Source organism: Paramormyrops kingsleyae, chromosome 1, assembly GCF_048594095.1.
Source record: "Paramormyrops kingsleyae isolate MSU_618 chromosome 1, PKINGS_0.4, whole genome shotgun sequence".
NCBI classification, from domain to species: domain Eukaryota; kingdom Metazoa; phylum Chordata; class Actinopteri; order Osteoglossiformes; family Mormyridae; genus Paramormyrops; species Paramormyrops kingsleyae.
In genome coordinates, this window is record NC_132797.1 from 17,138,635 (window position 1) to 17,155,521 (window position 16,887).

Sequence of the window (16,887 nt, forward strand, 5' to 3'; positions counted from 1 at the left end):
AAACCGAGATCGGACCGTGGTTCCAGTGCCATTACCCTCCAGGGGGGAAAGATGACAGTGGTGCCCTCAGATAATCTGGATGAGACTGTGGCACTTGCAGCCCTGTCCCAAGATGTCTATGATCCCGAACAGGCGGACCAAGAATGCTGCGAGAGGGTGGTCATCAACATTTCCGGGCTACGCTTCGAGACTCAACTTAAAACCCTTGCCCAGTTCCCCAACACCTTGCTGGGGGACCCGAGAAAAAGAATGCGTTTTTTTGATCCACTAAGAAATGAATACTTCTTTGACAGGAATCGACCGAGCTTTGATGCCATCCTCTATTATTACCAATCTGGAGGACGGCTTAGAAGACCCGTGAACGTACCCGTGGACATATTTATGGAGGAAATTAAATTCTACGAATTGGGAGAGGAAGTCATCGAAAATTTCAAGGAAGACGAAGGGTTCATCAAAGAAGAAGAACGTCCTTTGCCAGAAAACGAATTTCAGCGTCAGGTCTGGCTCTTGTTTGAATATCCCGAGAGCTCAGGACCAGCCAGGGGAATTGCAATAATTTCTGTTCTTGTGATCTTGATTTCAATTGTGATTTTCTGCTTGGAAACCCTGCCGGAGTTCAGGGAGGAAAACAGATATCCCGAGGATTTCCTTCATGTGAACGGGACTACTCACATGAAGAAGCCAAATCCGTTCACAGACCCTTTCTTCATAGTTGAAACACTGTGCATCATCTGGTTTTCTTTCGAGCTGTTGGTGAGGTTCTTTGCCTGCCCTAGCAAGCCCGCCTTCTTCAAAAACATTATGAATACCATCGATATAGTGGCAATTATGCCCTATTTCATCACGCTAGGTTTGGAGCTCGCAGAACATCAAGGGAACGGGCAACAAGCGATGTCGTTGGCAATACTGAGGGTGATCCGTCTGGTGCGTGTCTTTAGGATCTTCAAGCTCTCCAGGCACTCGAAGGGTCTGCAGATCCTTGGAAAGACGCTCCAGGCTAGCATGAGAGAACTGGGTCTCTTGATATTCTTCCTTTTCATCGGGGTCATCTTGTTTTCAAGCGCGGTGTACTTTGCTGAGACCGATGACCCAGAGTCGGGATTCAGCAGTATTCCCGATGCTTTCTGGTGGGCTGTGGTGTCCATGACTACTGTGGGCTACGGGGACATGTGCCCAGTCACAATCGGTGGCAAAATAGTCGGTTCGTTGTGTGCCATCGCCGGTGTGCTTACCATCGCGCTGCCCGTCCCTGTGATCGTCTCAAATTTCAACTATTTCTACCACAGAGAGACGGAGCACGAGGAGCAATTTGAGTACACGCATGTAACATGTGGACAGCAGCAGCCCTCGTTTGGAGAATTCAAAAAGAGTGACAGCAAGCCTTCCCTTGCGAAATCCGACTACCTGGATTCAGACGATTACGAGGCATTCAAATATACAAACTGTAGCCCAAACAAAGTGTACACGGGCAAGCTGACTGATGTATGATTGTTCAGCACAGCAGAAATGAAGTAGAGAAACGTGCGTTTCTGTGAGTACATCCTAATTCAGCACTTTACTTAAATATAGTCTCTTGCTCCTGCATTCTTAGTGTGATCGAATGATTTCCTTAACAGAAACTGTTGTTTTGTCACATCGATAAATGGAGCGGCACTGTTAGTTGTCTTATATGCTCGTCATATTGAATGGGTAAAGTTACCTGAAAATGTGCATAACGTACGCAAATCATCTCAAACGTCCTACCTCTCGTTGTAGGACTTTAGTAGCCTACTTCCATTTTTAGAAATTCATAAGGTGTCCATTAGAATCTACCTGTTAGTAAGACTGAATGTTATTTGCGTGCTTGGTACAGAGAAGGAGGATAACTCCAGTTCAGGGAGAGTGTCTCTTGTGTATGCGGTCTGTGCAGTTTAGTGTGGACAAGGTCACTCGAAGACACGACCTCTGTTGTTTTCCTCACGTCTCCCTCGGTCACGTATTTTCTACGACTGTCATCATACAGGCATTATCCCCCAGGCGACAGGTTTAAGGAATTATCCCAGTTGGACGCATTCTTGCAGCGATGCCATTATCTTCTATATCGCGGTGGATAGCGTGTTCTTCGAGTAGCGCAGATCAAAAAGCAGCTGTTGCCTGGACATCATGTCCAGCCGAACACCTTCCCCTAGCCTCCAAAGCAGACAGCTCTCGATACAAAACTTTTTCCGTCAAATGTTGATTCCTAGCACTTTTGATAAATTTATAGCTTTGCTGTGGTGAAATGCAATGCATACGATTTATTTTAAATTATTTACATTGTTTACATTTCTTAGGGGGGAAATTAAATTCCTTTAACTTTCCTTTAAACTATCTTACTACTTTGGTGCATCAAATGGAACTAATATTATATAAGGAATGACATAATATGGCAATAATAACAATAATTTTGAAATACATGCAATTTCAGTATTTGTTTAATATGCACATTGATTAGATACATAACTTGACAAACAGCGCGTCGTTTCTGTTATTGTTGAGCTTATGATGAATGTACGAGATGGCAAAGCTCACAGCGCCGCTCTGTGGATCAACAAAATCCTGCGGTAGGAGCTTTAAAGACAGTCATGTTTCTATAGCAACCTTCCAGATTGTTCGTCCTTTGGTCGTCGACTAAGATAGCTCGTTCATAACTAGCTATCGTTTGAATAATTACTGAACAGATGCAGTTACTTTGAAAACACAATGTCATTAATCGGTGTGGAGGAAAAAATAACGGCTACGATAAGTTTGTTTAAAAAAACCAACCATTATTTTGATATTAGTGATCTTATGGAGAACAAAATTATAAACAAAGAAAATAAATAGACAAATAAGGAAATAAATAAATAGAGCAGGCCTATACCTCCAAACTTACTAGGTAATAAATAAAACGCCAGCTATGATCCAAACTGCAGAACTCGAACAGAATATAACGCGCGTGCAAGATTAGGATCAAGTGATAAAACAGCATTTAAGGAAGTAATATTAAAGGATCCAGCATAACTAAAGTTGGAATGGAAATAATATAAATTAGAATAATTCTGTTCCTATATATCAACTAAAATAACTAATATAACTAATAACTAAAATAATGCAATGTAAAGAAACGTAAGAGACGACTGAAGTCACGTGCGTGTTAATTAGGTGATGCGGGAATGACGTTCCATCACTCCGAGAAATTATTTTCTATATAAATTCATTTAAAATGTTTAAACTGACTGCTCCTATATATGTTCATTTTTAAACTATAAATTAGTTAAAGATTAAAATCTTTTGAAATTAGCTTACCACATTTGTGAAAATTGAAATTCCCCAATCGTTCGAACTATAAAATGGAATTTGGTACCCGAATCTTAATATTTAAAACGTAAAAATTGCGATTGCTAAGATTCCTGGCGTGAAGGTTCCCGCTGTCTGCAGTCGCTAGTTAAAGATCGTGTTAAGCACGTCGCCATTACACTGGCACGTAAACAATGTCTAGCTAGCCAGGGAAAACTCACACGAACTTTTAAAGGAAACAATATAAAGACAAACAAAACACCCTTATATTACACACTGACCCTGGTGGCGTAATGAGTGGTTTCCAAGTCATCGGGGCTTTATCATGCGTCTTATTGTAAGGAAATGTTATTTTCTCTGAAGGCAGTTTGTTTTCTGATTCTTCTTTACAAACATTCGGCAGCCCAAAGTATTATAGGCCTGTTAAGTTGGCCTATTATATAAACGAGTGGGTTAAAATTATATGCGGAAATTAATGCGCATTTAATATTGTTTCAATGGAAGAAATAAAGCATGCGTGGCAATTTTATAGATTGTAATTTGTGCGTGTTAAATATGTTCCTATGGTAGCTAGATGGCAGTGTTTACTCGTAAAAAAAAAGAAGAGAATAAGACGAATAGAATTACTCTAAATCTTTCTGACACCTTTTCCAGCGCGTCAGTTCTAATTCCTTATTTTGAAGATAAGGGAATACGTACGTAATTAACCATCAGAACAACCCTAATTTGCGTTTATTAGCGACTAGACGTTTTTAATGAGATTTCATGCCATTTGATTCATATTTTAATTTATAATAATCCATCTATCCATCTTCCAGCCACTTATCCTGGGCAGGTTTTTATTTGGGGGAACATACATGCACAGACACATACATGCACAGACACATACATGCACAGGCACATACACACTATGGGCAGTTTGCAGACTGCATGGTTTTGGACTGACCTGCAAACCCAGGAGGTGTGAGGCCAGGCCTGAATTTCATGTTATAATGTCATTCTTTAAGCCATACATCTTGTTAAACAAGAATAGCTGGGTGAAAATGACATCTGGGAAACGTTTGAATACCAATCTAATAGGATAGTGTGCTTAAAAGAGGCCTAGTGAATATTGTAAGAGAATGAGCTTCATCTAAGAAGCTAAGAAATGAAATAGCTAAACTGCTGCATTTTTCAGATTCAGATCCTTTATTGTCATTGTACTGAGTACAATGAAATTTTAGCAGCAGTCCTGTAAGTGCATTCACATAAACAAAGTAATATGAACAATTCTGGATATAAGACATTACACAAGACATAACAAATCACACCATAAACCCAGTGTGTACCATAAATAAATGAGTAAGATGCAATAAATGCAATTACCAGTGCAGTTAATACAGATAAATTACAGTTGGATGTAAATATTGCAGCATTGCTTAAAGTAAGCATAGTGACAAAAAACTGAAATACAAATACAAAATGTTTTGCAGCTTATTGGCTAGTTGTTATTATTGCCTTAGTGAAATGTAAATAACTTGTGTCTATGTTTCTGCACAGCTTGCATCTTCAAATCCATTGTCTGATGTAAGTTACATTGACCATATGATGTTGACTAACACTCCACCTCATCTGTAGTAGCAGCTGTATCTCAGAGAAACACTCCATGCAGCTTGTTTAGGCACCGACTTAACCTAATGGGACCAAAATTGAATGAACTGAAAGTAATAATTTTGTAAGCTCTGTAAGATAACATGCATTCTTCAGGTTGCATTATTAATACTTATCATACATATCAAATAAGCAGATGTGTGGTCACACGTTTGGGCCGTGTACAGCTTTGCAGTATGACAGAGTATGACAGGTTATTTAGGCTGTAGATGTCTTTCTGGGATACTTGCTGGAGTATATGCTATGTTATTGTCAGGGTCAGCACCTGTGTGTCCCAGTCATTCCTGTCTTCCCCTGTTGTCAGTCTGTAGTGTTTCCTCTGCTCCTGTCAGCCACATGGCTGAACATACAGCTACCTGTTGACCCCTCTGTTGCGTGTATGAATCCCACTTCCTCTGTTTTTGTAGTTTTTGTTCCCTCATGTTTCAATTGAATCAGTTTCCTAGTCCCTGTGTTTTGATTTGTATTCAGTTTTGGTTTTTTTTGCCTTTGTGCCCTTGATTGTGTTTTTTACCAGTCTGTTATTCCCAGTGTTAGATTCTGTTTCTGTCTTAGTTTTCCCCTCCCAGTCCCTTGATTTAATTTTTAGTTTCACCTGTGGCCTGTTTTCCCAGCCCTTGTTAGTCTCACCTGTCCTGTGTTAGTCTCGTTACCCCTTAGTATTTAAGTCCCCTCCCTCTTTTAGTATTTAAAACCCCGTTTTGTCCTGTGAGCTGCAAGTGGGCTGTCCACCTCCTTCCCAGCCTGCGCCATGCCATGCCATCACCCCAAGTCCGCCCTGATCCATATCCATGACAGTTATATATTTTGTTGTGATTATATATATATATATATATATATATATATATATATATATATACACACACACACACACACACAATATATATGAAACTTTGGAGACGTGTCAGGATAGGTGACGATGTGTGACAAATGCGCCTCCTTTTAAAGTGAAGCTCGGGGTGCTAAAGGGCTTTTTGAATCCTGCTTAACCTCAGGATTGATGTCCAGCCATCATGTGAGGCCACTAGGTTCCTGATCATGCTTTCAGTATTGGACCATGTGACTGACAGCACCATAAAGCCCATGGGACTCGTGTTATTAAGGAGATTGAAAGGCCATAGGCTGATGGCAACAGTGACACAGAGAATGACATTATATAAATAGACCATAATTTGAACAGAGAGGCCACAGAGACCTGTTGTGCCATAGAAACTCAGTCAAAATAGCACCACGCCATGCTTTGTGCAGTGCTGAGAATAATGTTTATTATTTAATATAATCCCATCAGAACGTTCTTCATGATACAGTACTGATCCACCAGAAGGCTGGTGAGGAAAAGCATGTGCTGGCAAATTCTCTAGGCTCCCTGAAACTTAATTTGTTCACGTCGGAGATGTTAGTGGGTCTGTCGTGCGCCGATGGCTTCCATGCCGTAGCTGCACGGCACTCGCTGCACACCTGGAAGGCAGCAGAGCGTAGGTGGTGTAAACAAGCAGGACGGATCCTTCAGCCTGGTTCTGTTGTCAAGCAGGCTTGGGGGATGGGAGAGGGAGGTCTGCAACGAGGGGACGAGAAAGCAAATCTGAGGTGTGAAACTGACATCCCGTACGCATGCAGATTGGTGCGGATGAACGTGCCTCAAGAAACGTTTATACTGCTACTACCCAAGCAAAAGAACTTGAAGTGTTTCAAAAAGTCTGGCCCCTTCTGTTGTCCTATGCGTGGTTGAGCACACATCAACGTGACTTTTTAGATGATTATGGGCAACTGATCCTAGCAGTAGAGGGCCAGGGCTACCATGAGATCAGAAGCCCACCTTATCAAAGCAGGTGTGAGCTGAGGGATTTAGAAGTGTAAGGAACCCAGAAACTGGAATAGGTACTGCACCACTGATGTAAGATGCGAGTCCATCTTTTAGCCGCTGACCAAGCCAGTCTCTCTGCCCATAGAAGCTGGGGCCTTTTAATCTGTGTCCCCTTCCGATGGGAAGCGGCAGTCACACTTCTGGCATGAACGGATTGCATTTGAGAAATGAAAGCTGCTTTTCCAGACTGTATCCGGACCCAGTTCCATGTTTTCTTTTGATTTACAGGAGACGGGATGCCAGCCTATGTTCCATATCGCCCCTACGAAATCCACAGATTATGAAGAGAAACACGCTCTCGACGCCCCCCTCCCCCTCCCCCCCCAGAAAAAAGACTTGCCATCTGGCAAAAGACCTCGATTCACTGTATTTTTCCTCTTTGCGGAGAAGCTAGCAGAGAGTCTGCTAGCATTAGCCAGAGTTAATGTCACGAGAGGCCCAGGCTGTGAGACGCTCTCATGTGTGGCGTGGATCATTGACCGTGTGTCGATCCCGACGGTAAGGCCAGGTGGGCCGGGGATGACGGGCGTATCCAGGACGTGCAGCGAGGAGCACGAGGGGACATGCTGAGAAAGTTACTTGAATCAGCGAGCATGTACATTACTTGCTGAACATGAAAACCCTTAACGTACTCTGTCTGGGAGAAGAAGAGGAGCGATGGGAGCCAACGGGGGGTTGTCAGAATACGCTGTACATTGCATATTATGTGCTGTACCAAAACATACTGCATGCTTGAGAAGTAGGGCATGTAAACAGGTGAAAACTAAAGTTCTTGTTCTGTGACAGTAACTCAAAACTGCACCAATAGCGAAAGTCTACCTTGTGGGAACAAGTCATTGATAGATATGTATACATATGACAAACATATAGATATATATATATATATAGATATATATAGATAGATTCATTATGGCGCTTGAGATGTGAGGTTAACATTGTCGAATCTATTTTTTTAATTATATGTTTTCTACGATGGTATTTGATTTGACAGCTGACTTGTTTTAAAGTTTCAAACATTTTCTTTGCAATGTGATTGTGTTTTTAATTTGCCTGGATGAAGTGGCAGGTTGTCAGGGGGCAGGGGGGGGGGGGGAGGGATCGCAGTGTGACTTAAGGAAACTCTTTCCTGCACGTGAATGTTGCTGCGGGAAACTGCAGAAGCACGGACACGCCGTGGACGTTTGGCGCTGCAAACAGTTGATTTTGCAATATTTTATAGCTATTATTACTATGATCTGAATGCTGTATCACTGTTACAGAAGACATCTACCTCAGTGTGCATGTTCCATTTTCAAGGGAAGCTTTAACCTGATCTGTGTTGGCCAAACCAGCGCCCACTATACTAAATCTGCAATTATATGGGCAATTTACCATTTATTATATATGATACCCACAAAGCAGATGGTGGATGGTAGGCAGGTACAGCTCCGATATGCAAACACGCGCCTGGCTGTCAGCAGGCATTGGTGGAGGCTAAATATGAAACACGCCTCCGCATCCTGATTGGGCGCTAACCCCCCACCCGCCCCCGAAACTCACTAAGCCCCATGGGGAGCAGTAACCGTGGCAGCACGTTAAGCTGGGGGCAGCTATGGAACCTGTATAACAAACGAAGCAGATGCCTAATTTATGCATGTATTTATTTATTTGTTTAGTTCTTGTTTTTAAGGTAGGGCCTCCCTTTGAAATACTTAGTAGCAATACTAGCAGTAGCAGTCTCCTATCCTGTGATCAGCGCGTGATGGGATTTCCCTTCTGCTCCTGGTTCTCCTTCTCCTCCCATCATGCTTTGCGCTGAACACTCCCCAATGACCTGCTTTCAACAAGCAGATAGGCTCCCTTCAAATTTCGCCTCTCACACCCCTAGCCTCCGAAGATGCCCACCTGAGGCAGAGGCAATTTTCTTCTGTGCAATGTCACTGCTTGGGGGGGGGGGGGGCAGCTGAGATGGTGAATATTCGTTTTTCTGGGTTTCCATGGGAAGGCCGTACCACCGGATGCTGCATACAGCCCCGTGGACCCCATGTGACCAGACCATCGTGTAGAGATGGTGGAAGATGAGAGGGAGCCGTCGTCCAAGAGCACAGCCCCCCCCTCTGCTGAAGTCCCTAGTGCCCACAGCAACAGGAGAGGCTCACGCTCGCGTGCTGCCAGTCACTGGCTTCACTTCCCGTAAATTGCGATCGGTGAATCGCAAAAATGGCCCTCGCAAAAAGAATGTCGCGCTTGCCCGGCGGGATAGAAATAGAGAAGGCGGCGGCAGGTAGGTACCGCTGCGTTTCAGCACCGGTGAAAGCCCCGCTCCGGCAGCAGTGCGAGGACCCGTGTCTCTGCTGAAAAGAAGTCATTTCTCTCCCACCATGTGGTTCTAGTCATTCTGCCCACCAGCTGCTAACCCAGTTCTGTGGAGCAGGTGGGCGCGTGTGTCACATTCATTCCCTCCCAGGCTCAGGAGGACGGGATGTGGCAGTATTGTATCACAGTATCGTACAAACCCGATCGCGTGAGTGTCCCTACAGGTCACAGGCTGCAACTGCGCCCGACTGTGCCGATTTAACAGAGAGGTGGGGGGGCGCTAACTCTACCCCTGTGTATTCAGAGATGAAGACAGAACTTCAGACACCCAAAAATCTCACACAATTTGGGCATTTTCTCAGACAGCATGTGTAAATCCCTCTGTGTCCCGCGAAGAATGCTTGATAACGTCTTAAGGTCCGTTGTCTGGAGTCTTTGACATGCTGTAAACAAAGCGAGTCATACGCCTGTTTCTATGCAACAAGACCTGAAGTATTTTATAGGCATTTTACCAAGGTGTTCTGAAAGGCTGGAGCTTTAAAGGAAGAACAGGGTGATGCCAGGAAGAGAGGGAAGCCTTTACTGGTGAAGTCCTGCTTGCGTACGCGAGCTGCGATCCGATCAACATCTGGTGCATGTGCTCCAATCCCTTTTTTGTGAAGTTTAGAGCCTTTTCCGGGCAGTGTAACCCTTGGCCTCTGTCTAAGGAAGCACTTATGTGCTTGTCACTGATTTTCATTAAATGCTCAAACTGCCATCCCAATTTAAGTCAATGAATGAAGCTGCTGTTACACATCTTGATGTCCGGCCTGCAGGGTCTTCATTCAACGCCTTCCAGTCTGTGCAAAACGATGGATGACATTGCAAGAAATATATTTAATTAAAAAGTTAAATAAGGAATAAATTTCTGCATTGGAGAAAAAGACTCCAAATTGTGTGAATTAATAATGCACTACAGGCCTTCGTAAAATACAAATATAAATCAGTGGGTTGTATATTTAACCGGGGGGGGGGAGGGGTTAGGGGGATGGGGTGGGGGGGGGGGTACTAGAGAACCAGGTGAATCGGCATAATTTTAAGCAATAACACTGCTGAATAACTGAAATATGGAAAGTCATTTTCAACAACAGCCCTGAATTATGTGCGTCTATATATTTTAATTGCCAAGTGGAGTGCCTTATTTTCAGCTAAATTTTGATGATTAGCTTATTAATCAAAATGACGATTCTGACTGTTCAGGTCACAGTAATGATGAATGGACTGTCTCTTTGTTATACTGTCCACCAGCAGCACAGAAGTCTCACAGTTGTTTTCCGTTGTGTCTCCTATGGGAGTGCCAGATCTCACTCGTAAAAAAGTACTCAGATGATTGTGGGAGCCGCTGGCCGCGCCGGCAGCCAACGAGCGTGCTGCGTCACCCCCCCATCTCCATCCCCGCCTCTGCAAGCAGCTGTCAGCGTGCTGCATGCTCCTCCAGGTTGTCCTGAATGAAATTAAATCGAAACCTGGGCGGTCTGCTAGCATAGAAAAGCTAACTCCAGTGCTGATCGCTTCCTTTCACAGGCCCAGCGTCAGCACTACGGCTGTGCTAATGTAACAGCTGCCAGGCCCTGGTGCGAGGGGGGAGAGGGGGGCTGGTGTTAGTAGTTTGGCCCACGTTTCCTTTTAATGCAACCCTCTGTAGTCCTTTGAGCCAATAATTCCTTAACCGCTTGTTCAATTTCTGTACCTCAGCTAAGCTGGAGAAGATTAGGCATGCAAAGCTGCGAAAAAAGGCTATTAAAATCCTTTGAATTATTCATGTGTTTTTTTGTTTTACCTTTTAATGAGCTGATGGCCGTCTGTAGCGAAACATTTGGAATGTTGTTGGTGAGGGACTTTCACCAAAGATTTGGTGTGTTTCATTTGTCCTGAAGAGGTGTGGAATTCACAGCCCTGTGCACGCCCCCTAAGAAGGCCACAGAGCCCAGACTCAGAGCTGTGGATAGATATGCCAAACACAGCACTTCAGAATAAACTATTTCGTTTACACACAAAATCAATTACTTCTTAATTTAATTAAGGTAAGGAAATAACTCTCATATGTTTATTTTCACATTACTTAATTAAAAAAGTAATAAAACTTTTTTATTTATTTATTTTATTTTGCAGTTCAACGGTGACGAACCCAAAAGCTGAGTGGTATTTCTGTGAGAAACCCACTCCACCATGACACCCCCAGTTCCGAGTTCCTAATAAACCGTTCTAGACAGAAGTTTAGATTTAAACTGTCATTTATAGGGACACAGAGTAATTTACGCATTAGCTTAAAGATTTGGTCGACCGGTAGTGAGTGCAATTTTTTCCTGTTTTTAAGTAAGTTTTTCTTTTTTTCAATGATCTGAATCACAACTTCATTTCTGAAACGCTACTTTTTAAACATTGTTAAATGTGAAAGCTTTTCAGAACGACCTAGCAGACAGGCAGTTCATATCGACCCTGTCAAGGTCTGTTATTTGAATGCTACTGTCGCCGTTTCGGAAATGAAGTACCACTCGCGTGGGTCACAAACGCCCCGTCGGTTACCTGGGATACTGTTAGCTATAGTGCTGTTTTACTTCAGTCGAGGAGATGGCCGGAGTAGATGTCCGGAATATGCCGTAGTTTTTAGTGTCACCTGTGCCACCCTGTGCATCCTGTGCGCTCCAGCCCGCCACGTGACTCAGCTCCGTGTTGCTGCCCTTCCGTAACCCGGGGGTTCTGCGCACGCGACAGTGCTCCCGTCCCCGTGGCGACCCGCTAACAGCTTATACCTGTAATGTAACAAGAGCGACGTCTCTGTGTGTCTCGCAGGTGTCAGTTTGTCTGAAGTCCTCCAACAGTGTCTTCTATCCTGTGATATTAACTTGACGGATTTTTTTTTAGTTACAGTACGTAACCTGTGTGGTTAAATTAACAATAATTAATGATAATGGCGTCTTCATAGGCAGTAAATTGCAAATTTATATATGTATGTACTGCTGACATGCATATACGTGTTTAAACAATGGAGGCATTAGTAATACTAGATGTGACAAATTGAAAATGTGGCCTTTTGTCTTTCGTCGTACTGAGATGTATATTATCTGTACTGTTCACGCGCACATATATAAACAAATATATAAAATAATGATATGTTTATACACCTGATGTCTAATGAATAAACAAAGAGGATAAAGAACAACGATGTTGCTTCTGATTTGATTTTTTCCAGTGATGGCGTGAAAAAAGATGTCAGTGAAGGGTGGGGCATGGGGGAACTTTAAAAAAATGCCATTCCCCAAGGGACACGAGCACCTCCTTGTCATTGTCATTACTGTAAACACCTGCAGGTGGCGCTCTTTCCATCATAAATGTTCTAATAACTGCTGTACAGGAATTATTTTGATAGTCACAGTACCTGAAAGGTTGCACTAATTAAAATGCATTTTAATGCTTAAATATAAAAAGTCAGATGGTTTTAACTGTAGCGTTACACTTTTGCACATTCATATATCCTGTTTATACCTTTGGTCCCAATACAAATGCTGCAAAGAACTGTCAAATTAAAGTCTGCCATTTGTATTTGTTTACTGGCTTGAAGAGCTGCTGTTTACATTCATGTCATGTTCGAGTTAACCTCTAAAAATGGACTCTTCAAGGGCAAAGAAGGGGTGTATGATACGCGCCCATCTCTGGCCCTTGAGAAGTGCAGATATGCGTCTGTTATCTTAGACGGCAGCAGAAATCTGGGCTTCACTTGTTCTACATTGCAATCCAAGACAAAGCAAGCTCTTTAGAAGCCTCGCAGCTCAGCCTTATATAATTACACAGAGACTCTTCCCCCTCTGCTTTGTGCATTTTCATTAGTTTCTGACTAAATTAAAATGAAAATATCTGAGTAACTTAATTGCTAATGCTAAACTAAGCTAAACAGACCCAAAGGGATATATATCAACTTCTCAGTCTTTATGTACCATCCTAACATCCTAATTGATTTAACTCTGTCAATAGCAAAGCTATATTTGAATATGGTGAGATTACGGGGCTTTGCTTTTTCAGATCTAAGTATTTATATTTCTTAAATCTATTCAGATCAGCAAATACTGCAGTCTGCCAGCTCTTTAAATGCTAAATCAAATATTAAAGGCGATCTGTAGCTCCCGTCTGTTTCCCTGATAAACTTGGAATGAAGAGCCTGATAGATCATGCTGGATTATGGTGCCTGCGGACCCACTGTGATGAGAGAGGAGTGCATTGTGGGTAGTTTTCTTTCCGATTGCATTTCACCTCAAGATTATGGGCTTTTCGGACACAGGCAGCAAGGGACGTGCAATCAAACCTGGATCTAATCTATTGCATTGCTGAACTGCATGGTGCCCCAATGTCCAAACAATGTGCCTCTCCACTGTGGATTCCAATGCAGATGCAAATTATTTGAAGGCATTAGGTGACCTTGAGATATGGGACTTGCCCATACGGGGTAGAGAAGAGCACGGCTAGTCTCTCGGACTCATGTGAAACAGGGAATTCTATGATTGTTTTGGAAAAGAGTATGACTAAACCCGACCATATTCCTGCATATATGAATTTACAACAATGGGCACCATTCTCATTCTGATCACAAATAAGCTGTGAGATATGATGTAGCAGGGGAATGAAGCAAGTTTTCTAAATATATGTGATGCACTGCAACTACATAGTAAAACTTTTACTGTGATGTAACTCCTTGAACTCATTGTAATCCCACTAGCTCTACAATATTAATCTCACAGATTGTTACAGTTTAAGCAGGTACTTTTATATAGCAAGCACAAATGCTGATTGGTGGAAACAATTTTCTGTAAAGACAGGTGTCTCTTGTCAAATTCATCTTGAGGTGAACTTTCTATCCATCCATGGAGCCTTTTCTGGAGCCTGTCCCCGAAGCAACAAGCACAAGGTAGGGGACAACCTAAGGCAGGGGACAACCTAAGGCAGGGGACAACATAAGGTAGGGGAGAAACTGAACACAGGGCACATACACACTGATGCCTATGAACATTTTGGAAACTGCAATTCACCTTAGCATTAACTGTGGGGGAAAACCAGAGAACCCAGAAGAGCCCCCACGGCAACACGGGGAGAACAATCTCCACACGCATGGAGTGAGGGACGGAGACTTGAACCCCAGTGCCAGACGTGAGAGGCAACGATGCTAACCGTGGATTCATTTTATAAAAGCATAGTTGCTAACTACGTTAGCTACTTTCATGGTTGGAACCTCATCCATGGTGGTGCCATGCCACCCCTGCGGAACTTTTCATTTACGTATTAAGCAGCATATATCATACGACCGAGAATGCAGGGTCAGCCCAACCCAGCAGTTGGGGGTTAAGGGCCATGCTGAAAGGCCCAACAATAATATCGTTCAGCTAACTATAGGATTTAAACCAGTGACCTTCTGATCACAGGAAGCGCATCACAACCCACAGAGCCACACGCTGCCCCATTAACAAATTGCTTCCGGAAAGGCCTGAAGCTCAGCTTGCTAGCACCACAGCACAATTACTAGCAAATTGAACCATTTAGCTCTTTGCCTTTTGGGGTTATAACACAAGGCATGAATTTCATATGCTTAGATGACACTGGAAAAAACGTTTAACCTCGTCTACACTAAAATATCCAGAGCAGCAAGTCGCACACCTGCAAAAAAGAATTACCTTTTTTTTTTTTTTGTTAAAGAAAACAGTTTAACCGAAGCACGCTTAGGGTAACTATGAAGTGACGGCACAGGGGATGCATCCAGCTGCAGCTGCTTTGTTGGCTGTGAACACTTAATGCGATACTGCATGTGGTGTGCCTTTCAGAGAGACAGGGAGAGATTACATTAACTAAAAAATACCCCTACCCAGTGTTAAACGCAAGGGGAAAAAAAACTTTAAACCATATCTTACTACATTGTGTCCTTTGATCCTTTTTCCCATAAAATATAAGTAGAGACCATCAAAAAAAAAATCGCTTTTGCATAAGAAAATTAAAAAAAAAAAAATCCAAATGCAATGCAATAAGCAAACAATTTTATTTCAGCATGCGAACGGCCATTTTAGTACAGCAATCGACGGACAGGAGGCCTGAAAGAGCCGTTAATTATGGATGGGACGCGTTGAAAACAATTATGCGCTTGTCTGATGGGTCCTGCCACGCTGCCCGTGTGCACTTATTCCGTACGTAAGTCACCCCAAAAGAAACGCGGCGGCCAAGTTGCGGCTTTTCCGCATCGTTTATTTTTACTCTCGCCCCCTAAGTCAACATATTCATTAAATACATAATATCCACATTATATAATGCGCCTTTCTGTGTAATGCGGTCGCAGCATACGCGTGGTATAGCCACATAATTTATAATTATAATTAGTTGTGATTTATACATATATAAATTATTCATTTCTTTATGTTGTCGTTTATTTTTATTTTTAAATCAATATACGTATAATACATGTATAGATTTCGTGTATTAGTTATACTCACACGAATATGCAATGGATTCTGGGATGCTTCGGTGGTTTATGCATGCCCTCGTCATATTCATTATGCGTTTTCAATTTAGGTTACGATATGTACCGTGTCTGGTACACAGACCTGCAGCAACGAGCACCGACGGCGCTGATAAATGGCAGGAGGGCTTACTGTTAGCTTATTGCTTTAACGCTTGAAGGGGATTCCCAATGCTCGCGACAGTACCGAGGAAAGAGGGGTCGGATACAGCCCGAGCCCCCTCCTCCTTGCCTTGGTGCTATTATTAGAAAAAGCCATTTTTTCCGAGGGGATACGGTTTCTATTTTTAAAGAGATTTGACACAGACCAAATCATGGAAAAAAAGCGGAAGGATGAATTGTTTTTGAACTGCTTCCAGCAGGGTGCAAAAATATCGCTAAATTGAACTGCATTGGGAACGGCTTTTAATTTGGTTATGATAAAAAGCAACGACTATCGAGTCAAACGAGGTTCGCATTTAAAGCAGGGGTATTGCTTTTCGTCTCCGAATAAATATCCAAGTGCTGAGAAATTGGGAAAAGGGGTTTCAGCTGAAAATACCTTTTATGTTTCAACGCAATGCGGAATTCAACACCTACGTACCGACCTGCGTCTCCCTAAGTGAGGAAATACTGGCGGGGCGGCCGATTGTGGTTAAAAGAATAAAATACCGACACAACACTCCTAAAAAGAAAAAGAAAACGTTCAGCACGACGTACTTCCGGCTTGAATTTCCTGCAATGCCGCAATAAAGATTAAACTTAATGATCAAATAAATGGGCAAAAACAGGGAGTTACATTTCAGAATCTATATATGGCGTGCTTTTCGTGCAAATATAGCCTGCTATATGAGCGGCCATTAATCAAATATGTTCTTTTTAAAACAATATTTATATTAATTAAATGTCATTGATCAAAATCACACCCTTGAAATGTCTAACCCGTAAATGTTAATTGTCTGTTATAAACATATTTCGATAAAGTTCATTTTATATTCACAATTAATATTAAAAGCTATATAACATTTGTCGGGATAATGTTGATGTGTTCACAGACGTAGGTTTCTCAAATAGACGTTTCCAAATAATATGATTTTATGAGTTAATAATTAATGACTGACAGGATTATATTTGACAGGATTTCATTTTAAAACCAGTTCAAAAACATCTTTCAAGCGAGCGGCACCCGAAGCGCGCAGCTCGGTTTTCTGGTCTGACGCCTTGGGGATTATAAACTGCAACCCTGGTTTAGACGAGAAAAGACGTCTCC

At 42.5% G+C, this 16,887-nt stretch overlaps 1 protein-coding gene and 1 long non-coding RNA gene across 5 annotated transcripts; one reads left to right on the forward strand and one right to left on the reverse strand.

The window, feature by feature from the left end:
• Nucleotides 1-51: 51 nt before the first annotated feature.
• On the forward strand, nucleotides 52-11,353 carry LOC111833341 (shaker-related potassium channel tsha2-like). 2 transcript variants are annotated; one of them, XM_023791531.2, is made up of 2 exons: nucleotides 52-1,531; nucleotides 11,258-11,353. In XM_023791531.2, the coding sequence occupies exon 1, from the start codon at nucleotides 52-54 to the stop codon at nucleotides 1,486-1,488; it is 1,437 nt and encodes a 478-aa protein (XP_023647299.1). In that variant the 3' UTR covers nucleotides 1,489-1,531; nucleotides 11,258-11,353. The 2 variants fall into 2 exon arrangements, with proteins under 2 accessions (XP_023647299.1, XP_023647298.1); XM_023791530.2 differs by lacking the exon at nucleotides 11,258-11,353 and adding an exon at nucleotides 7,040-8,800.
• On the reverse strand, nucleotides 6,100-15,765 carry LOC140588773 (uncharacterized). Of its 3 annotated transcripts, XR_011989957.1 has the most exons (4): nucleotides 15,613-15,765; nucleotides 11,672-11,898; nucleotides 10,926-11,084; nucleotides 8,784-9,945 (listed from the first exon to the last, which is right to left on the reverse strand). It is a non-coding gene; the product is annotated as an uncharacterized lncRNA (long non-coding RNA). The 3 variants fall into 3 exon arrangements; XR_011989956.1 differs by lacking the exon at nucleotides 8,784-9,945 and adding an exon at nucleotides 6,100-6,502 and having other exon boundaries at nucleotides 10,926-11,898; XR_011989954.1 differs by having other exon boundaries at nucleotides 10,926-11,898.
• Between the last annotated feature and the right edge of the window lie 1,122 nt (nucleotides 15,766-16,887).

Bases quoted from the DNA above. Each gene is read 5' to 3' on its own strand.
- LOC111833341 (XM_023791531.2), top strand. From the start codon at position 52: ATGACAGTGGTGCCCTCAGATAATCTGGATGAGACTGTGGCACTTGCA.